This window comes from Cyprinodon variegatus, unplaced genomic scaffold, assembly GCF_000732505.1.
Source record: "Cyprinodon variegatus isolate N-32 unplaced genomic scaffold, C_variegatus-1.0 Scaffold494, whole genome shotgun sequence".
Lineage (NCBI taxonomy): Eukaryota > Metazoa > Chordata > Actinopteri > Cyprinodontiformes > Cyprinodontidae > Cyprinodon > Cyprinodon variegatus.
The window spans coordinates 49,322-72,826 of NW_015150947.1; the positions used below are offsets into that span (position 1 = coordinate 49,322).

Here is a 23,505-nt window from a genome sequence, read left to right on the forward strand (position 1 = left end):
TTTCTTTGCACAGGTAAACAGCACATTTCTTCTTCTACGCTTGCATTATTGGCAGAGCAGACGCTGAATGCGCACTTTCATCTGGTTTGGTCTGCTTGTGGAACCTTGTGGAACCCCATTATTAACTATGTGGGTTAAAAAAGATGATCTAACAAAGTCTTACAGCCTTAGATATAGGCAAAAAGTTTTTTTTGTTCATCAGGTTTTTTTAGAATATTAATATACTTTTCAGAAGATTCACCTTAAGATAAAGACAATAATCCACCAGTGCAGTGAGACAGCTGCATATGGTAAGACTTCTAGAAATCATCATATATATTCTTAAAACAATAAGTGATTAGGATTGCACAGTATATCACAAATATATTTGATCACATTATCATTGTACACAATTCTAAAAAAGTAAAACAAAACGGAAGAAGATGTCCCCCCCTTAGGAATGGGGATTTGACTCCGCATTCCTAAGGGGGAGTCAACAAGAGCTTTAGTGTTGGTTTAATGTCGTTTAAAACAAACCAGTGTTTTTGCACTGAAAATTAAATTTTCTTGAATTAAGTGTGTTTTCCTTTGATTTGAGCAGGAAAGTAGACAAGTTAAATATTAAAATAAGATGATTTACATTTAAAATAAAGAGAATGTAACTAAATGATTTTATTTCAAGTGCATAACATCATATTATCTAATTTTAATTGTAAATATACCGGTACTCATTCCATTGTTGGATCAATTTATTTACCTGCTGTAAGGGCAAATAAACTTAAGAGTTTTTTACTCAGTTTAAAATGTGCCTTATAAAAATAGGAATGTCTGTCTAAAAAAAATTAAATTGCAACATAAATTAAACATTTTTGGGTTTTTTTTTGTGAATGACTAAGTAACACATGATTGAAATGTTGTGTAATAATTATTAAGGTTCCTCCTACTTTTGTGGGTGACAATAGGTTGAGAGTTTATTTCCGCTGATTTGCTGCACGCATGCAGGCACATGGAGTTTTGTTTTTTTGAGAAAAGTTCTCACTTCTCCAAAGTTGTGATCCCTGTCTGCTTTGGAAACTTAACTTTGTTTGACTCCATCTATGCTGGAGGAGAAAACCTGATTTATTTCGTTTAGGTTAATTTAGTCAGTATCAGACGGGACGTTTGCTGACTGCACTTTTTTACAGATGACATTCTTTCTTCTACTAGTTTGTTTGCAGTATTTGTTTCGTTTCTCCCAGCAGATGATACAGCTGTTTTGGGCTGGCTGTCTCTCCCTTTTTTTCAGGCTGCAGGGTGGTGCCTACCTGCAGCCCCCCCACTGCAGTGGGCTGGTGGGTGAGTGGGATTCTGGTTATGACTCCCTGCGGAGAAGGATGAGCGTGTTGGACCGGCTGACTGAAACTCATCAGGTGTGGCTGCTGCTTGCGGTCAGTGAAGACGAGGCGTCCTCCATTCTGCTCAAACAGCCTCCAGGGGTGAGAGGTCACTGGATCGGGTTGAATATTATGAAGGCGGGCTTCGTGGTTCATCGTGTTTTCTTTCAGGTGTTTCTGGTAAGAAAGTCGGCGGTTCTGCAGAAGAAGGTTCTGTCTGTGCGTTTGGATGAGGATCACTCAGAAAGTCCCATCAGCCACTTCAACATCCGAGAGAGTCAGTACGGTAAGTCAGACCTCTTTGTTCTTATAGATTTCAATGAAAGGGTTTCAGCTTTTGTGGTTTTTTTTTGTTTTTTTTTTATTTCACTATTCACCTCATTTCAGACTGAGTCAGCCTCTCATGACGTTTCCTTTCCGCCTTTGCAGTTTGACTTCATGAATTCACCCTCAGGAAAGAGAAATGAAAGTGTGTCCGCAGGCTGTTTGGTCAACACGGATTCACTAGTAGCACTAGAGTTATTTATTAGTGTCTGAATGAAATAATTAGAATAAAGGAATAAAGGATTAGGAAGATCTGATTGACTTTTAAGATTCCTTCCTCTAGAATATTATTACATTTATACATTTTTAAACCTTAGAAAGGTGACTAGTTTAGACAGTAATGCTTTTATTTGAAGGGTCATGACATTGAAAACTTGCACTGCTGCGGCTGTAGACTTTTTTCCCTGAAATGACCCCAGCCTTAAAAAACAGAAGTAGTCATAGAGAAACCTTCCTCCGCTTTTACCGACTGTATTTTAGCATGATGGGTTTAAAACCAGTTAAAAACAGGAGCTTTAAAAGCTCTAATGCCCCCAGCTTTAGCTGTCTACTGGCCTGCAGCATTCATGCTCTCTGATGTTTTACCTCATTCTGTCACAAGAAAATGTATTTAGAGTTTATGTTAATGACACAGAATAGGTTCAACTGGAGGAGATAATCCTATATAAGGAGGCAGGCAGTTTTATTCAGCCTGTCTGAATCAGTCAGTTCATTATTTTCCCAACATTATCATCCTTGATCCTAAAACAGTAAAAATTTGATAATTAACATGACATCATAAGGAAATCCCTGTACCTCAGGATTGTGCAGTTGTGGTCCTGAGCCTGTATTCCTGTATTACTTAGGTTTCTGTTTATGCATAGCTCTGAGGTTCATTATGAATTTAGTAAGGTTTCGTTTGCATTCCTTCCTCTGCTCATTACAGATCAAAGAAAAGTCATGGGTCTGTAAGCCAATCAGAGGCAGGCTGAGCAACCAGCAGGTTACTGTGCCCTCCTCTGATTGGCTCAGAACCTCACACTGCCTGTCATCCAGGTTTTTTGTGTTACTTTAGAACCAAGCACACAACCACTTCCCTTCTTTTTATTATTTATTTTTTTCCAGAGCTGCTTACAATTTTTTTCTAGAGCTGAAATGACTAATCAGTTATTGAAATAATCAACTAATTTGGTTATTGAATTAAATAGTTGCCTAAAGTCCATACTGCATATAAGATGCTTTGAAATAGGAAACAAATAATAGTAAAATATAAAAACACAGAGCTTTATAAAAAAAGAAAAAGACAAACGATAACGATTAGATAAAAGTACAATATTACATTACAGTGTAGCTGAAAAACCAAGCACAATCAACAAGCTTGCCTAAAAAGTAAAGACTTCAGTTAGTTTTTGGAGGAGAGAACATGAGGGGACAGACGAAGCTCATTCCATAATCTCAGAGCAATTGGTTGGAAGTTAATCTTCTCCGGTTTTAAAGCAGCTCCTTGGAGCCATGAGAAGGTTCTGACCCAAAGAGTGCAGCCAGAGGTGTGGGGCCACAGTGGACCGGTAACATATTAGGGAGTCTGACCAAGCAGATTGAATTAAAAGCCATGCATCAGCATTTTAAACCAGCTGGAGGCCATTTAGAGCAGCTGTGTTAAAAGAGAAATATAGTAGTTTAATCCAGAAGAAAAAATAAAATAAATCATGAGGTCAAGATCACAGTTTGACAGAACTGGCCTTAACTTGGCAAATTTTCTGAAGTGATAGAAACCATTTTTCATCAAGAGCCTAGAGTGGCTTCCAGGTGATGAAACAGGAGACAAAGATTTCTAATGTTTGAGTGAAAAGATGAGATCAGAGAAGCAACAGGATTCACAATCAGTCTTTTTAGTGCTTGTTGAGCTCCGAATTCTTGAAAGAAACATAAAGAATAATCATACACAGAATCTAAAATGGTACCATTTGCTAAACGAATAACCAACTTACTGCAAATATCAACTTTAAACATTAACAAACATAAAATATATATTTATTTATATGTATAGCATGTTTTTTTAACAAGTTTGTCATATTTCATTCATTTAATTTCTTTTCTATATCCCAAACGTTAATATATTTATAAATGTGAGCTTACTAAAACTATCTCTTTTAGATTGATTGATTAACCACAAAAATAATCAATAGATAGATAAATACCTAAAATGATCCATAGTTGTAGCCATACAGTAGCGTCTTCTATCCTTAGATTGGTAATCCACCTTTTAATTATGATTAGTCCTATAAACTAGAGCTGCTACAAATAATTGGATTTATTGTGGATTTTTTTTCATAATTAAATAGGTTATTTATTTGGTTGGTTTTCTGCCGTTCATTCATTCATCCAATCATTTATTCATGGATGGAATTCTTGTTTATAAACATTCAACAGAGTCGAGCTGAAGCTTTTAGAAGGCCTTTCATGGAGTTTGACGTAAGCCTTCCTGAACCAGTCGTGGCATGTTTTATGATTATTTCCTGATGAAACAAACATTAGTGTAAAAGTGTGGACCATCTGACCTGCAGCCCTCAGATGAGAGGAGGATGTCAGGATGTTGAGAAACAGGAGGGGTTCAAGCGCATCTCCAATGAATCAAGGTCAATGTCATCTAGTGAGAGGGTCTTTAGCAAAGTGCAGGCTTCTGCTCCAACATCTGTATCAGTAAAGGTGGACCTCATGGACAATTCTGATGCATTCTGGAAATTGCGTTTTGATCAAATGAGTTACAGTTTGGCCTTATATGGCAACAGAGAATAAAAGCATTTTTGGAGGGTTGAAAGTTAGGGTTTCACATCGAAGAATGGTGGTGGCACCATTATGCTGTGGGACCGATTTGGTGCTACTGGTGGAAGTAGTGGAAGAATTTGAATCAATATTTAGGGCTTTGAAACATTTTGGAAACAAAATATAGGGTTAAGTTTGATCTAATTCAGTGGTCTGCAGCCATATTAGACACAAAAATACAAAAAACAAATCTGTCTGGAGCCACAAAAAATGTAAAAGTATAAGCCTCATTTGGCAACTCAGGCTTTAAGTGTATTAGCCCACTGTAAAAAAAGGACTACCTGGGCTTTAATATATATTAAGCAGTCATGATTAAATGTTTATCCTGGAGCAAATCATGTCTGAACGTCATGTGACTCTGCTGTACGATATTTGGTGCTCTAAGTTTAAATTTCATGACAATACTAATGTTTTAGTTTGATGAAATCATAGATTTTTTGTTATTTTTATTTTGAGTATTTGGGGGGGAAATGGAAGAAAGTTCCCATCCCTGCATCAGAGCACTACCTGTAGGATCTGTGGACGGTTTTCAATGCTTGCAACAAAACTAGCAGCAGTAGTGGATTTTTGAGATGCAATCCACTTCTTAAATCTAATCAAATCTTAAATCTAATCTAATCTCTTAATTCCTGTCATTTATCCGGAATTTCTGCAAAGCAAATGATTCAGTCCATTCTTCTTTGAATCCTCTTTTCCTATCAGCTATCTTGCTTTTTTCCCCTTTGGAACCATGGCCCGAGACACACTAACCGCTTTTTTTTTTTTTTATAACAGCCACCTGCCTGGCACGGCGCTGTGCTGAAACGTGTGTCACAGGCTATGACGCCTATCTTCACTCAAAGAAATGTTTACATTTATTGTTTGAATGTATTTATTATACACATTTGTACAGCATTGGAAACATAGATGATTGTTTGACCTTACATTTTTGAAAAAGCTCCAGGGAGCCACAAGGGGGGCATTAAAGAACGGCAGGTTGTCGACTCCTGATCTAAGTAGCATTGATAAAAATGTTGTTTTTTTATTACATTTCTTAAAATATCTAGAGATTATCTCCAGACTGGGCTCTTGTTTCAGGCAGCATAAACATTCAGTTCCGACACATTTCCATTGAACCCTGGGCTTTTTGTTTGTTTGCAGCCTTTTCAATCGAAGGATCTGGGATCAGCTTTGCAGATCTGTTCCACCTTGTGGCTTTCTACTGTGTAAGCAGGTAAACAACCATTACTGCCGCTTTTATAAGAGGATGGAAACTTTCGCCATACAAATATTATTGGTGAAGTCAGCAGTTTGCACAGAGAACAAAACAAAACATTAAAAGCACGGTTTTTCCCATTCATATATAGTTCATCATGTTCTCCAACATGTACCTTTAATCAGGTTTAATTGAAATGCTACTAATGTTTAGAGAAGTTTGTGACTTTTTTTAGAAAAAGTACCAACGTTTGTGGGTTTTATATCTGGCTGCGTAATGGAAATAAAGAGTTGGTCGAGTTCAGGAGGGTTTTCACTTCTCTCTATGCCAGCTCTCAGGGTGTTTTTACCAACCAAACAGCCGTTCGGCCTCACTGAACTACTGTAGGCAGTAACTTGGAAAAACGACACGCTTTACTTTCTGTTCTGATTTGTTTTAAGGGGTTTTTTTGTTTTTGATTTTCCACATCCTATTTTGTAACTTTATATTTCCCTTTATTTAAAGAGACATCCTGCCATTCACGCTCAAACTTCCTGAGGCCATTTCATCTGCAAAGACCCAGAAGGAGCTGGAGGAGGTGGCTCAACTCGGCGCAGGTAAACTCAACTGGAACCAGCTGATGCTTTATGTTAACACAAACCTTCGTTCTGCTCTGTCTGGGACAAACCATCACCCAGGGCTGATAGTAGTTTTAAATCCTCACTCAGAAATGTGCTAAATAAGAAAATAATTGGCTCCTTTTATTTTGTTCAACACTCCATGTGTTTCAAAAGATCAGAGAGTCTGGATGCAGACCATCCATCTACCCATCCATCCATTTTACATCACGCTTATCCCAATCGGGGTCACGAGGGTCGTTGGTGCCCATCTCCAACTGTCTACCGGCGAGAGGCGGGGTCCACCCTGGACAGGTCTCCAGTGCATCGCAGGGCAACACAGAGACACACAAAGATGCATGCACACCCTCACACCTAAGGAGAATTTAGAGCAGCCAATTAACCTAACAGTCATGTTTTTGGACTGTGGGAGGAAGACGGAATACCTGGAGAACACCCACGCATGCTCAGGGAGAACATTGAGGCTGTGAGTTCGAAAAAAATGCAGAAAGACCCCGGGCCGGGAATCGAACTTGCAACCTTCTTGCTGCTGTCTCGCCTATAGACAGCCAGAGATAGGCCCTAGCACCACTCATGACCCCGCTTGGGATAAGCGTGATGGAAAATGGATGGATGGAGGGATGGATGGGTCCGCCCATGCATTTATGTAGATGGAGCGTTAGAGACATTAGCATTACCACAATCCACACTGGTAATGCACTTTTAAATTGTTTGCCAACTGCCATTAAACGTCACAAAAGGAGAAGAGGAAACATTAGCAGTCAGTTTTCCCGCTCTCCTCCTCAATGGGTAAAAAGTTACACAAGCAGAAAGATTCACTGACCGCCTGCAGGTGAGTCTCTTGGATTTGCCACATTTGGTGGAATAGAGACAGGATGGGTTATAGCTACGCAGGCTAATGCTAGCACCCTTCTGGGATTAAACATCAGTACAGAAGGAGGACCAAAATCCTTATTTGGGGGCTTTTTTGGTTTGATCAAAAGTTCACGTGAAGTGAAACGCTCGCAACACATTTTCCAGTTTTTTAGCTGAAGCTCAACACCAAAACACGGTTTAACGAAACACAAGGTCAGATTCCTGGGTGATGACTCCTCTAATAAAATAAACATTGATAAAACTTTGTTTTGTAATAATCTATTATATTGATATTTTTTCAAGCATTTTTTATTGTCATTACACTGTCACAAGTGCAGCGCAACGAAAATAACTCTCTGCTTTTAACCCATCCCTTGGGGAGCTGTGGGCTGCCATTGTGCAGCGCCCGGGAAGCAGCGTGGGGTTAACAGTCTCAGAGTCCCAGAGTGACAGTCTGTGGGAGTGGGTTTCGAACTCACAGCCTCAGGATTCCAAGCTCTATGCCCTAACCACTAAGCTACCACTCCCCCAATTAACAATTATAATAGGTATATAATAGTGTAACACTTTCGATGGTATGAGTAGGGTGCATAGAATGAACAAATACAAAAAGAGAATAGATGCGTCAAATTTAGTCATAGAAATATGCACACACCATGTTATTATATCTTGTCCCCAATTTACCATTTATAAAATGAAACTTGTTGAGCAAGTTGTTTTTGCTCTGGTTAATAAGTCAGACCTTCAGCTCCGGTAGCCTGCAGTCTACTGCTTTACGGAAATGTCACTCATAGGTTGATGGATGTGGTTCTAAAAAAAATTGGCCTGCTGTAAAAGAATGACGAGCAGTGCTGCTGTTATTTATGGAACATAACTGCCTTTTTCACCACCTCAAAATTTCCAAATAAAACATTTTAATTCTTACAAGTTTTAGAAAGATGGCTAAAAAGGTCATGCAGTGCAGCAACAAGTGTGGGTGGGGAAATCAGTGGGGTTCAATGTTTTTCCATCCTAAATTAAACATTGGCTTTCTGTTATTTTGTTTAACAGACTTTAAATTGGGAAGGTAAGAGAAGAACAGGTTTTAAAACTTTAAGTTAGCTTAGTACCATTCTATTTCCTTACCCGGAATGTAATTCAGGATTTCTGCTTTTCTTTTATGTGTTTTTAAGTGTTCAATAAATACATATTTTTTGCAGCAGTTGTGACTCTGCATCAGCTGAGTAATTTCGCCTCAGCTTCTGTCCTACTTCACTGGATCAGCCTGCTGGGTGAAATCATGGGATCGCATCTCTGTGTTTTAGGAAAGGCAGCCTGCATGCCGTTTAAATACATCAATATGGGAGCAATATTGTTGCAAAATTATTTGTACACGGGTGTGGAGAGTTGTGTGTCTGTATCTCGATTTGTGTGTGAGCAGCGGCATTTGAGGATGTGTGAATAAATCTGGAAATGTGTGAGGAGATTTGTGCGTCTGTACAACAATCTGCAAATGTGTAAAACTACTTGTGTGTGTAATCTGCTTTGCAAATGTGTGAAAAAAAATTCACAAACCTGTATTCAGATGTGCAAATGTGTGCTAAGATTTGCAGATGTGTAGATCAATTTGTAAGCACACACAGACACACTTATGTCTGAAGGGTTTTCACTTCAAGACCCAGAAATACAGACACACCATTGGTTAGAAGTCAAGCAGTTTGTTGGTCGGCTCTCTTTACACACGTGATTTTATAGATAACCTTATCCGGTTTATACCATAACTCTTACTTTGGGAAAATGTGCTTAACTCTTCACTTCTTCCTCATCTGTTTTAAAAGTGATGCGCTCTGCTCCTCATCTATGCGTGTTCCAAAAAGCAAACAGCTGTTTCTGTGCAAAGCACCCTCACACGCTCTTTCTACCGTAATGCCAGTCTACACGCAACATTTCCCCCCCATTCGTAAAAAACGGTAAAATCAGGAACATTTCCGGGGACAGCTTTAGTCGGGGACAGGTCGTACAAAACAGGGACTGTCCCCAGAGATTGGGATGTCTGCTCACTGTAATTTTTGTGTCTTCTCCTCTAAAAGAGCAAGAGTGATAGAGCTAACAACTGGGAGCAAACAGTCCTGTGCATAAGCTTCAGTCGTTACCTAAATTAGACTATCCATGACAAATTCACCTTTGTATTACATTATAAATATGTTTAAATGCATTTGTTTGGTTTTTTTTTCAACTAAAGTCGCTTACCCATGGATTATTCGTAGCCTCAAACGTCCGATCCATCTCGCTGCTAGCAGCCATGTTTCCTCGTCACGTCATCTTCTGCAGCCGGGAAAAAACAAACAAACAAACAAAAAAAAGGCTGCCTGTGAGCCTGTGATCAGGGCAGCAAATCCAGAAATTACACATACGAATCCTCTACGCATTTGCCGAGAAAACTCTTGACTTATAACCAATGATGTGTCTGTATTTCTGGGTCTCAAAGCGAAAACACTTCAGATTGATCTACACATTTGCAGATCTTAGTGCACATTTTAAAATCTTAGTGCACATTCAATAAACTTAGTGCACATTTGCAAATCTTAGTGCACATTTGTAAATCTTAGTACACATTTGAAAATCTTAGTGCATATTTGCAAATCTTAGTACACATTTTTAGATCTGAATAAAGATTTGTTGATTCTTTTTACACATTTGCAAAGCAGATTACACACACAAGTAGTTTTACACATTTGGAGATTGTTGTACAGACACACAAATCTCCTCACACATTTCCAGATTTATTTCCACATTCTCAATTCCCGCTGCACACACACACAAATCGAGATACAGAGACACAACTCTCCACACATGTGTAAATAATTTTGCAACAATATTGCTCCCATACATGCATACCATCACTGCAGGCATGGCAGCCCAACATGAAGAAATGAAGCCTTAGTGCTGGGTTTGCTCAACAGCATTCCTCTTAGTGGATGTGGGTGTGAAGCATGCATAGTTTGTGTTTTGTTTTCTGTCACTCCAACACTGGAAGTCCTCTGTTTAAAGACAAAGAGGAGCCTGAGATCCGCTGCTGTGTAAAAAAGCTAATTTATCAGAGCAATTGGAGGCTAACTGCAGCTCTGCACCTCATTATCTACACTATAGTCTTTGGAGAGTGCGGTTCTGGTGGCTTCAGGTCAGCCTGTTGGTTGCTCTAAAGCTACAACACTAAGTTTCATTGAGACTCATTCTAGAGGCAAAGCTCTAAGGAAAGCAGCAGCTTATAAAACGTTGGCATGAAATTCTTTGAAACTGAATCATACATATTAGTCAGAGTGCAGAATTTGCTCTCTGTTGCCATCTTGGTTCTCTTTGTTTCAGTCACGAAGGTTCATAGCTTGTAAAGGCTGTTTTGCAAAGGGAAAATAATGATCTATTAATCTTTAGAGCTTCTGGAGTTTACTGGATCAAATCTTCAGGACCAGATCCTCATCAGTAAGGATTCATTCTTATTGTTAATAACTTCTTTTTCTCAAAGTTTTTTTTAAGATCTGACCTAGAGCTGAAAGATATGGCCAAAAGTTATACCATTATATATTTCTTAATATTAATATGATATAAATCTGATATTAATATTAACTATAATTAACTGAATATGGATCAAAATACTAAAATGAAAAAACATAGTGCCTCTGGTTTCTTCCTGGTGAAAAGGTGAAAAAAACTTTAGGAGTTCATCATCATCATCATCATCATCATCATCAGAAAACGAGCCTGTATTCGTTTGAGGGATCATGCACTGGAAAAAGGATCTAAAAAATGTATTAAATTAAGAGTCTTTACCCTTAATTTGAGTAGGTTAATGAGATAGCTTGTCAAGGAAATGAGGATTTTTACTCTTAAAATAAGATAATTAAATAACATGCATTTGAAATAAGACAATGCAATTGTGTTTTCTTTTTTTAAGTGTAAATTGTCTTGATCCATTGGCAAAATGTCTCTTTTACCTCCTCGATCCAAGAACAAATGCACTTGTTTTAAGAAAAAGTGACTTATCTAGATTTTGATTTTTTACAGTGTGGTGCACTCTGATGGCTTCTGGCCGCCCGTCCAACTCTTTGTTACTTTTTTGTTTTCACCGTTTCCATAACAACAGCTCATGGCTGAAGCCCAGGGACCTCTGCCGTCCATCTGCACCTACAGATTGGGTTGTCACGCTACTAAAATCACTGAATTACTAAAACGCAATATGAGAACCCTGTAAAATATTCAATACTTGATTAGATTTTTGAGTAAAGTAAGACAAAAAATAAAGACATAAAACATATTGTTTTCAGTCTAAACGAGGAACATGAGTTCTCAACATAATCACAGATGATAGTTGGATGAGAGTGTAACTAAATGCAAATTGAATAACCAAAATAAAACACAATTAGAACCATTTTAGGGGTGTCTGATATATTATTTTATAAATGAATGAATAGAACCAATGGCGTAACTATCGGTAAGCAGAGACTGTAGTTGCTTACGGGCCCCCGACCTCTTAGAGGGGGTGGGGTGCTGTACTTCATAAGGGGCCCACCCAGATAGTGTTGCTTACTGGCCTATTGTTGTGTCGTTACGCCATTGAATAGAACTTTATTGATCTAACCATGAGGAAACTCACTTCTGACATCGGCTCTAATAAAGAAACAGAAGGTGCACAAAGGAAGAAAAGGTGTATGAGGTATATAGAGTGCAATCCATCCATCTTCTCCTGTTTAGTCCTGTCAATGTAAAATTCACAGTAGTAAAAAAAGAAAAACAATTAACAATTGTCTTTATTAGTCATACAAGGGCTGAACGATATGTCCTAAACTTGTATTACAATATATTTCCATATTTCCATTCAATACGATATAATTCTGATATCAGCATAAACAATATAAAAGCCTCAGAAAGATTCCCAGCAATTTCCTTATCAGATGCATAAACTATGAAAATCATTAGTCCACATCTTTAAACTCTTTAAACATCAAATGTAAGAAATAATTATTAAAAAAAGAACAAACGCATCTGACCATTTCAATGTGGAGCCTCTATACTTCTGTCCCAGTGTAGTTTAGTTTCAGTCTGGAGATCTTTATGGCTTTAGTCCCATAAAATGATTCTAATTCAGATTTAATTAACAACAATCTTGCTTGGCAAGACAACATATTACAAACCAAGAAATGAACACTTGTTTCTCACATTTAACTCTTTCAGTAACACCAGGGTTGGATACACACATTGTATTGGGAAAACAAAGTACTAAAAGCTCATTAAAAGTGGTAGCTCTGATTGATCACACTGTCGTTATTTGAATGAGGCAACAAAAAGATTCAAGCATTTTAATCAGATTTTCATGTTCAAATAACCTTATTCATTCATTTTAATTGAATTCAAGCTGTGGAAACAAAGAAAAAAGCAACGAAATAAAGACTGAAGGGGAGGGAACCTCAACCAACCTAAAGTTACAGTATACTCCAGGCAAAAACGCACAGGCCTCCTGCAAAGACACAAAGTAAATATGAACATTTCCTGACATTTTAATTCACTTTTAACTTTATGTTTAGAATACTATTTGTATTATTATTTTTATTGCTTCTTTAAGTGTAGCAGATTTATTTTGCAACTCAATTAGGCCTGAAACAGTAAATCAGATTAATCGAGTTTTGAAATAATCATCAACTAATTTAGTAACCGATTAATCATTAACTGTACAGAGACTCTAGAGTAAGCCTTTAGCTGACAGAGCGACCCACTTACAGCAACAATTATACCAAAGTTGTAAACACTTTGCATTTAAGATGCAAATCTTTTTCTTCTGTCAATCTGCTCTATCCAGAACTCCTCAAATGGAAAAGTTTTATTTTCACCTGGTTTGATTTCACAAAAACTGTTCTTTAAACGACCTTTTGCTAACAATTATTAATCGATTAATCGAAAAAATAAACGGATTAATTGCATAAAATTTGCAAAATACTCACTAGTTGCAGCCCTAGACTCAAACAATAACATGAGGCTGAAACGCTGGTTTCAGATTTCTCCTCTGATCTCATCTTTGACAGAACAAACAACACTACTATTTATATACGTTTCTGCTTATAGTTACGCTTTTGTGTCGTTTTAGGTGTTTAGTTTGGCTCTCACATGCACAGAAAACCTCAGGCTCCGGATATGAAGACACTGTCGGACAGCTGAAGTCATATTAGAAATGTGAGAGAGGATGTTTCCATTTTTAGATGTCAGCATTAGTCATCACCTCATCCACGCCTCTGCTGGGTGTTATTTAGGCCCCGCAATTTTAAACTTTACTCTTCAATACAGGACAGCTGTATTTAAACTTATTACTGCAGCATGTGTGTTTAGTTGGGAGGTAGTTAAGTCATGAACATAAGGCAGTGAAAACCACAGAAAGGGATCCTGAAAGTGCTGGTTGGAGACTGGGAGTGGTGGAACTGGAACTGTTTGCTCTGCGGTGTTCTCTCAGGGCCCCTCCCTCTCTGTTATTAGCATGGGTAACTCCCTCTTTTCTGAATGTGTGTCGGCATTCAGGGAAGAAGAGCCAGCATATTCGCTGTGGGTCTGCTCCAGGCTGATCGCTTAAAGGAGACAGCTGAGTTGAAGAAGATCCAGCTGGAAGTTTTTAGTTAGTTTTTTCTTTTTTTTTTTTTTTTAAGAGTTTCTGATTTCAGGTACCAGGGTTTTTTTTTTTTTCTTTGCTCTCAGTGAAGTTTCCGTCCGGCTTCTGTTAATGTTTTCATGTGTCTGTTTGTTTTACAGGCTTCTGGGACTCTGCCCTGTGCAGCCGGCGACGTGCCTCCCCCGCAGTCTGTCGCCGTCTGAGCCGGACCCTCGGCCCCCAGCAGGCTAAAAGGACGGGTGACGTGGAGGAATCCCGCCAGAGACATCTGGGTGTCCACAGCGACAGTGCGCCTCCTACCTTACAGCCCCACACACCTCCACCTTCCTCCTTTCAGGACAGCAGTCGCTCCATCGCGGCCCCCCTCTGCTTTGTGAACCCCCTGTTCCTACAGACTCACCCCCGGAGCCCTCAGGTCCACCGTCCCCCTCAGTCCGAACCAGAGAAAGCTGCGGATTCAGAGCAGCTGAGCAGTGAGCCGGACGTGGACCAGACCAAGCTGAACTGTAAAGCGCGCCCTTCTCCTCCTCCTCGCCCCCCTCCTCCCCGTTCAATGCCAAGCCGCCGGCCCGCTCCGCCTCCACCCGGGCCTCCGGCACCGATTTCAAGAACCAAGAGCATGCCGGTACCTGTGGCCCCCAGGCAGCAGACCTCCACCAGGCGCCCAGCTCCAGCTCCACCTACAGTGGGTACCAGAACCAGCAGCCCAACCAAAAGTACGACTTCACCGAACCGACCGCCTCCTCGACCCAAACAGCCTGATCTGGAAGCTCTGCGGTGCCACATAGCCCTAGATGATGAGACCATTGCAAGGGCTTTGTCCCGAGCCAACCTCCCATCCTGCCAGCCGGCACCTGCTACCGAGGAACCGTCACAGAACCTCACAGAGAGTCTGCCTGAATCCGGTGAGAGGGGGCGTCAGCGCCTCAGTGACATGAGCATCTCAACGTCGTCCTCAGACTCCCTGGAATATTCCCGCTCTCCCGGGTTCTCCCTGGACCTGGCCCCCAGCCCGTCTCAGCACCCGGCAGAGGACAGCAGCGAGGACGACGAGGACGTGGAGGAGGACGACGAGGACTACGGTGTCGGAATGGAAGCAGATCTGGAGTCGCGTCTTCGTCCCATCCTTAAAGCTCGGAGGCGGAGGGTCGGCGTGAGTTTGGGCGGCGGGTCCTTCGTCCTGCCCCGCTCCCTGAAGGGGCGCTTCAGCAAAGTGGGAGGGATGTTTAGCTCCCTGATGACCCCGGAGAAACGGGCCGTCAAACGGATTGCAGAGCTTTCCCGGGACAAGAGCTCGTACTTCGGCTCATTGGTTCAGAACTACATCAGCTTTGTTCAGGAGAACCGGAGCTGCCACACTTCTGGGATGGACTTCCTGCAGACTGTGCGGCAGTTTATGACCCAGATGAAGGCTTACCTGCGGCAGAGCTCCGAGCTGGACCCTCCGCTAGAGTCGCTCATACCAGAGGACCAGATTGGTGAGTGTTTGGTGCTACTGGCATTAGCCTTTTGTTGTCCTATCTGGTTCCATCCTTTTCATTGTGGAAGTAAAACTGAGTGTAATTCCTAACTAAAAGCTTCTCAGGATCAACAACTACAGAGTTTAAAGCATTTTGTGATGTCTGGAATCAGAGGTCTACTGCACCTTTCATACAAGTCATCCTCCATGCTGGTGTTTGGTTACAGAAATGCCATCTGGCTGTTATTCCTGTCCAGAGCACGTCAGTCTGAGGCTGGTCTAAAGGCCAGGCAGTTTAATTTGCCCTGTTTCCATTAGACCATATGAGACCAGATCTACATGTCTCTAAAAAAAAAAAAGGAGAATTTTTTTTTTTGGCAAATTCTGTCAAAGTCCAGAGAAACTCTCCTTTCCTTACCTTTCTTTACCAGCCTGGTCCTTCTATGCTTAAGATGGTGTCTGGCTACTGTCCCCAGATCTGTCACATTAATCTCATGGCTTGTTTAAAGAAAACTGCTTCACCCCTGGAGCAGAGAAGATTAGAAACTCTGGAGAACAACAAGTGGCAGAGTTGTCTTACGATTTGAAAGTTGCTGTATCAACTCAGGCCTCCTCTTGCCTTATGCTCATTGGTCCGGGGGCAAAGGCACTGATTCCCAAGTTGACCTGGGTTTGAACGTCTCTGTTGAACGTCTGTGAGCACGGTTTGGTGAATGTTGCTCTGCTTTAGGATTCCTTATAAATTCATTAGAATCTATTCTGCAGTGACAGAGGAATCAATTGAAAACCTCAGAATGTTACTGACTTTGGTGATATGAGGATATGAGCCAATGAGGACTGGTTTAGTGTGAAAATCTAAGAGTTCTTCTGGACTTTCCAAAGAAACAGCGGTTGGTTTATTCCCCGGCTGATCTTTCTGTTACTACACTTAAATAAATCAAAATCTAGATAAGTCATTTTTTCTTAAAATAAGTGTATTTGATCTTGGATTGAGCAGGTAAAAGACACATTTTGCCAATTGAACAAGATGACTTACATCTAAAATAAGAAAACACAATTGCATCGTCTTATTTAGTGTGCATGTTATCTAATTATCTTATTTTAAGAATAAAAATACTCATTTGATTTTAAAAGTATCTCATTTACCTACTGAAATTAAGGGTAAATACACTTAATTTAATACATTATTAATTATTTGTAGATTTTTTATCCCAGTGTATACTGATGCAATCAAATACACTGGAATACACTGGGAAAACCATAAAACTAAATTTAGAGCTGGGTATTGGTTCATCTTTCAAGAAATGATTCAAGCCTGATTCTCAAGATTTCAATTCAATTCAGTTTATTTATATAGTGCCATTTCACAACACAAGTCATCTCAAGGCACTTTCAACCAGATCATAAAGTCAAATTGATTCAAATTTGAATGTTGCGACTGATTCTTTTCTACCTGATCCAACAATCCAATGTAAATTTTGACAAAGAAAAAAAAAACAGCTGTCAACTGAGTTACTATGTGATATACAACCTATTTGTACTAGTGTTATTTTATAATCTAACAGCAAACTGATAAAGTAATGGTAGTAAATGTCTGCTATCAGAAGAGTGGAAAGTGCATTTTTTAAATAATGCATCTCTGGTTATGAATCACGCTTTAGGACTTCAGATGGGAATAATTCAGAGTTGGAGAGTCAATATATTTTAGCCCTGTTTGAAATGTAAAATTTTCTTTGTTTCTGTCTGAATCTACATCCAGCTGTTATTAGCGGGTCAATTAGTCAGGCTATCTGCTCAGTTAGACAGTCTGCACTGAGAATTTTTTTTTATAAATGAGATCATTATGTTTAAAATAAGAAAGAAACAACTTCACAGTCTCCTTTAAAGTGCTTAATATCTTATTTTAAGGGAAAAATACTCATTTCATTGACAGATCATGCATTTTTATTTTAGATTGTTGTTTTTTCTGGTTCTCCTTGTAATTCTCTAACTTCACCTTTGAAAACAGCGTTACTTCAATACGCAACAAAAACAGAAACCTTAAGTGAATTTCTATTTAAATAAATGCATTTTCCTTTGATTTGAGCCAATAAGTAAGACCATTTGCCAATGGAATAAGATAATATCACAAGTTATAAGTTACATTAAGAACATAACTCCATTGTCTGCATATCTATTCATCTTATTTTAAGGGGAAAAGTAATCATTTCAAATTTTAAGATTTTAATTTTAAGAAATGTTCTTCTTATTGTCAGATTAGCTCTCGCAGAGTAAAAGTGATCAGTTTAATAAAACTCTCAATACAAATCCAAATTTTATTTTAGCTGCTATTTTTTTTTACATGTCTTCTGCTGAGTTTCTTTGCCACTGTCCCCGCTGTGTGACAATAAAGATATTTATCATCTTATCTATAGAAGAAAGTAAATCTTTGTCCTTGGAACCTTATCATTTCCAAGTTAACTCTTCAGCTTAAGCAGTCTGACCTTTAACCTGGCCCAACCCACGGCACCAACGGCCAACGGCTTGCTTTCAGTCTGCTGCGGTGGCTTGACTCGAGCTCTTTTCATATGAATAATGTAGGCTTGTGTGTTTGCACACATCTCACATCCCTTGTTCATTGTAAACAATAACAGCCGTGGCCTTGTTCTCAGACAGAGAAGTGATCCGTCCTGGTGGTGCTAACGGGCCGCGGATAATGAAGCTTCTCACGCTCGCCGCCCTTCCTCAAAGTCCGGAGTTGACTTTGAGGTTTCTGTTCAGATCATCTTTTAAACTAAACCCGGAAATAATTCAGAGGTTAGTTAGAGATTATGTTTGTTTTTATGCTCAGAACGTCTTCATGGAATAGAGGAATAAAGATTTCAAATTTAATTTTTAAAAAGAATCAGGAGGACCTACAGATTAGGTGTTCCCCTCAGCATTGTGTTCGGTTTCTTGTTCTCAATGCTGCATGTTTCATGTACAGCCAAGGTACTCAGTGTAGGGAAATCTTTGAAGAGCTCTGATAAAGACCTTTTACAAACACCAGCATGCAGAATGGAGGAAATGAGCCATTCTGGAGAGAACAGGGAAGTCGGAGGTTTATAAACACGTTTAATCTGATTGTAAGACTCTGTACACTCCTCAAACTTCCTGCTGATTGCTTTTTTCCCCTCTCCAATTGAAGAACATCCAAAGCCCTTCCCAGCACTTGCAGGGACCTGAGGAGAATGTGGTGGAAGCGCGGATCAGTTCTGTGCTCCAATCAAGCTCCTCTGACTCATCTAAAGGAATCTACATTAGGAAAAAAAAAAAAGGGCTCTGTTGTGTATGCAGTTACTGAATCAGACATATCTCTGCATGCAGTGTGTTGCATAAATGTGGCATAAACTGTGCCTGGAGGCTGGGGATGAACACACAGCGTTTAAAGTTGCGTCAGTTCATCTAACTGAACAATAAACCCCGGTTGTGTGGAATCAACCGGCTGCACATAGCTGAGGTAGGAAGGAATTAATTTGATTCTGAGTTTAGGAAGGTCTGACGCACAGATTTTTTTATGTTTATTTTTTCTCAGGTTGATGAGGAGCAGCTTAGAGGCTCAGATAAAAGTTTGACTTTAAAAAAATTATCCACGCTTTCATTATACTAAATATATGCCCATTTCTGGCAAATCACCTTTTATTTTTGTTTTTACTTCTAATTGTCAAAAAGCATTATTTAATGATTAAAAGACACACCTTTAAGCCAAACAGTTTTGAACGTTAGCTGCACGGTGTCACAGTGTGAAAGGTAAGGCTTGCTGCCTTGCAGCATTAATTCCTGGGTTGGAGTCCCAGCCTGGGGTCCTTTGAGTACGCCGACTTCATCCTGCAGTCCAAAAAAAAAACAACCTCATGACTTTAAGATTAAATGCTCTATAAATTACCCTTAGGTGAGGGCGATTTTTTTTTTAAATGTACTGAATATTGTTATGTCAGGGTTATTGATGTAAATATACAAACGTTCCTTTCAGGTTAGCTCTAGTCTCTAGTCCCTAGACTAGTAGTTCTATTGTTTATTATTTTCATTTTAATGTTGTTGTTTTGTTTTTTTTTTAAAGTCATTGGGAAGTCATATTTAAATTTTAAATCATTCTGGCTTAAACATGTATATAAATGTACTCTTTATCAGACCATATTGCCCCAAAAGTTAGAAAATTTTCCATTATTTTATGCAGGCCAATTAGTTATACGTCAGCTTTTACACCTAAATTCGGCCAATCATATATCAACAGTCATCTGTCAATCAAATTTTTTCGGTCATAGCGTCTTTTTCATATGTCGCAGCTAATATACGCAACGGTTGAAATAAGAATCATTTCCGTTCCCATTAAGTTCTGTCCCAGTGTTCACGGGGATGGACGTCTGTGTCTTCAGCAGGCGTAGAGCTAACAGAACTGGCAGCGTTGCGAGGCAAGGAAACATGTTTCCTCTGTCCATAGCATTCCTTGACAGTGTCGTTTCTAAGTCACCGATTTAGTGCTACTTGGTCCCAATGGAATTTCCCATTGGGAACCTACTAGCACTATGTTGCTAACTGGTTAGCAAGATGCTTCCGAAAAATGGCCACAACCAAACGGGCTTGTGAACCTTCCGCCACAACAATCCCGCCCTCTTGATAATCGACCAATCATATTAACTTTATTCACTTGTGTAAAGTCGGACACAACTCGGGAGAATTCGGAAATGCAACGGTTGGAACAGGCACTTCCCTACGACTTTAATAAAGGTTTTATAACCAAACCTGAATGATGTATATGCTGCATATTAATCCCTCTAAAGAACGCCTTCTGGTCTGTATTTCTTTTTCTGTCAGAGTCAGAGCTGCTAAACCTGAACCCCAGACTGTAGGCCCTCTGAAAACCAAGTCATGTTAGCTTTGGTGCTCTGTCCAATTTGATCTATTTCAAAAATTGATCTAAAAATCTATCAAACCTACTTAAAATAAGTGTATTTCCTCTCAATATAAGCGGGTAATTATGATGATCTGTCGATGGAATGAGTGTTTTCCCCTTGAAATGAGATTATTAGATAAATTATTACGGATTAAGTTATTTTTCTTGTCTTAAAGTCCCTTAAAGCCAAGTGTATCATATTTGATACATGAGCTGTTTAGACCCTCTGCATCATGAGTGCAATATTTTTGTTCTTGAAAATCCCGATTCACACACTCAGACATGTGTAGGGAACAGAAAACACATAAAATATTGTACAAACATTTCCAATGTTGTGAAATTGATACAAATAAACAATCTAATTTAAGCTTCATTTTTCAGGAAGTTCAATGACAACACTAAAACAAAAAAAGGAATTTTCTGTCAGGCTTTAAAGGGTTAAATGCACATTATCTCCTTATATGGGTAAATTGTCAATTCAAGGAACGTTATGCTAATTTCCAAGTGAAATAAGCATGCATATATTTTAGATTTTACAGTATGATGGTTGTTTGAAGGTGGTGGCTTCCAGTTATTAAGTCCCTTTGTGCTGCAGATGGTGTTAATGGATCCTCAGTGTGTCACTGTAAATTTTTTAATTTTTTTTAACAGTGTCCTGTCTGGCAATATGGCAATAAGAATAATTGTCTTGATGCCAAAAAAGAGCCCAGCAGATTTTACTTTCACAAGTGGAGCAGTATGGCAATAGCCATAGTGTTTTGCTGGATTTATGCATATAAATAGCTTTATTATCATTATGCAGGGAGTTTTACAGATTATATGGACACTACAATGTAAGACGAACAGGGAAGGAAAAACGGGAATAGGGAAAAACAGTGAAAGAAAGAGGAGATAAACGGGAGAAGATAATAAAACGTCAAAAACTTCTGACCATCATAAACTGAAACTGGATGCCAATGGCGTAAATTCTCACTTCAGCTACTGTTATAAAAACAATGTGATTTTATGGTTTAAGCCACAATTAGGTGAGGTTTCATGGTAGGAAAGAATTAGTGCTGCGCTGATGCCATTTTTTTTGGCCCCGATACCTGGCTGTGCAGTATTGGCCGATACCGATACCATCTGTTTGAAATTGATGTGTGTATATATGAAGAACTGCATACTACTTGGATGTAAAATAATTGCCATCATGGCTTTGTCAAGCTGCTGCCTACCTTTCTGAAGCAGGAAAAAGACTAATACAAAGTGAATCCAGTAGAAGTTTTTATTGCCTACCTGGAATGGGTGACAATAGTTGAATAAACTTTTGGATCTCAAAATGGTATCAGTGACCTATTTGTTGGTACTGATACAGATTCCACCATTTTAGTCCTGGATCGGGGCCCCACCTGATACTGGTATAGGTGTCAGTGCAACACTAGTAAGAACCTATGGAAGAAAATGCAAAACCAACCAAAGTTAAACATACTGATCAAAGTGGTTCCATGTTGGCATAGAAACGAAGCCTTACAAAGGATGTAGGTTTCCAGATAATCGGGATGGGATAAAAACAGCGATCTAGTTCCTACAATCATCAACTATTGTTAGGAACTAGAACAACCGACCCACTTGTTATTAACCAATTGGTTTCGGAAACTTTTTATGTGCTTGCTTATGTCAGAGATGACAGATATAATAAGATACTCATATTTTTGTTGATATTGGACCGATCTTCGATATCAGTATCGGATTAAGACGCCGTACAGATTTACAGCAGGGATCAAACTGATCCCATTGAATTAGCTGATATTTTATCTAAGTTTTCCTAGTAGCAGATTATAATTTCTATCTTAACTTTGGAGAATCTGTTTGATTTTAAACCTAAACATTATACAGATTTTTTTTTTAACGTTTTCTTTTTCCATAAAAAAAGATTAAAGCCTAGTTCCTTAAAAATAATTTTCATGCTAATTGATTTTATACAGGTTACAACATGAATGGAAGACGCTTACTATTTTTTAAATCTGAAACTGAAAGAGTCTTCCTTTTTATTTGCGACATCTCTCAAAGTGTAACTGCTGCTCTCATGGAACTGATTCGTTATCATTTTCAGGAATTGCACCATTTGTCTTCTCGATAAATCTCCTTGGAATGGGATCCATTAGAATCGGATGTTTCATGCATTTACAGGAACAGTTTTTGAATTGACAGGCTGTCAGGAGTGTTACGAAACCAGCAGTGACTCACTTTCACAAAGAAAATGTTTGTTTACAATGATCGTCACATCTGTCTAGTGGTTTGCCTCTGAGTTTAACTGTGGGGTGTGTGTTCCTGTAATCCTCTACAGACCGGGTTCTTGAGAAGGCCATGCACAAATGTGTCCTGAAGCCTTTGAAGAGCGACATTGAGGTGATTCTGCATGATTTTCAGGTAAGACGAGATTCATCTCCACGCCTATGGTTTATCTGAAAATCTGAGGAAAGCTGGAATTTACAGAACTTTTCTGATTTTGCAACATCCTAACCACAAGCTGTCTATTTACTATGGTTTCATGTGGCAAACCAAAAATAACATTGTAAATGAACAGAATAATGAAGTTCATTTTTAAATAATTTGGCCTAAATAAATTTGAAAAGTGTGAAGCAAAAAAAAAAAAGCTGCATAGCAGGAAATTGGAATAAAACATGTTTTGCAAATGAACAGGAAGAATGAAGAATGTAATGTATGTAATGTAATGTAATCCATAAAAATCAAACTGAAAATCAGAAAGAATAATTTTGCTGTTTTCTCAGATTTTTTTCTCAAGTTTTTGTTTTTTACAAATATTTTTACATATTTGATTTTTTTTAATTTATAAAACAAATTTTATAAATATAATTCATTGCAATTTCCCTTTGTCAGATTGAGTTTTATGAGTTACATTCTTTTCAAATTGCATTTTGAAGATCTCATTCTCTGTGCCTCTAGCCCGAATCAAACTCTTCAAAATGCTGTTGCTAAAACCATGCAGACCAATAGAAATGTATCTTCTCTCCTCTCTACGGAGGAAAACCTCTCCCAGAAGTCAAGAGAATGAGATCTGTAAGAAAGAATTTGGAAAGAATTTAATTCGTAAACCATAATCTGACAACGACCAAATAAAAAAATGAAAACATTCATTTTTAAAAAAGGTACTCTAAAAAACTTTTTTGATTAAGAAGTTTTCCAAAATTTTGTTTCTGTGTTGCTTTTTTCCCCATTGATGAAACATGTTTATTTGCAGCAATAATGGAACAAAATCCCCTCCTTATTTTGCTGCATTAAGCTCGTGCATCTGTAACCGGCCACGAGGCCTTTAACTTGATCACAGCTGCAGATTATTTTCCTTCATTAGAAAGCA

At 38.8% G+C, this 23,505-nt stretch overlaps 1 protein-coding gene across 5 annotated transcripts in view; it reads left to right on the forward strand.

Moving 5' to 3' along the window:
* The window catches only part of LOC107094621 (ras and Rab interactor 2-like), a 76,538-nt gene that overhangs the window by 39,919 nt on the left and 13,114 nt on the right, over nucleotides 1-23,505 (forward strand). For 4 of the 5 annotated variants that reach the window (XR_001481690.1, XM_015390360.1, XM_015390361.1 and 1 more), the window contains exons 5-10: nucleotides 1,265-1,454; nucleotides 1,524-1,638; nucleotides 5,622-5,694; nucleotides 6,181-6,272; nucleotides 13,917-15,254; nucleotides 22,474-22,556. Coding sequence is in view for 4 of the 5 variants with exons in the window: in XM_015390360.1 (XP_015245846.1) it covers nucleotides 1,265-1,454; nucleotides 1,524-1,638; nucleotides 5,622-5,694; nucleotides 6,181-6,272; nucleotides 13,917-15,254; nucleotides 22,474-22,556 (1,891 nt within the window). In the remaining variant the exon portion in view is untranslated. Of the gene's footprint in view, nucleotides 1-1,264; nucleotides 1,455-1,523; nucleotides 1,639-5,621; nucleotides 5,695-6,180; nucleotides 6,273-13,572; nucleotides 13,783-13,916; nucleotides 15,255-22,473; nucleotides 22,557-23,505 lie in introns of those variants that run through there. The other variant, XM_015390363.1, reaches the window with a different exon arrangement.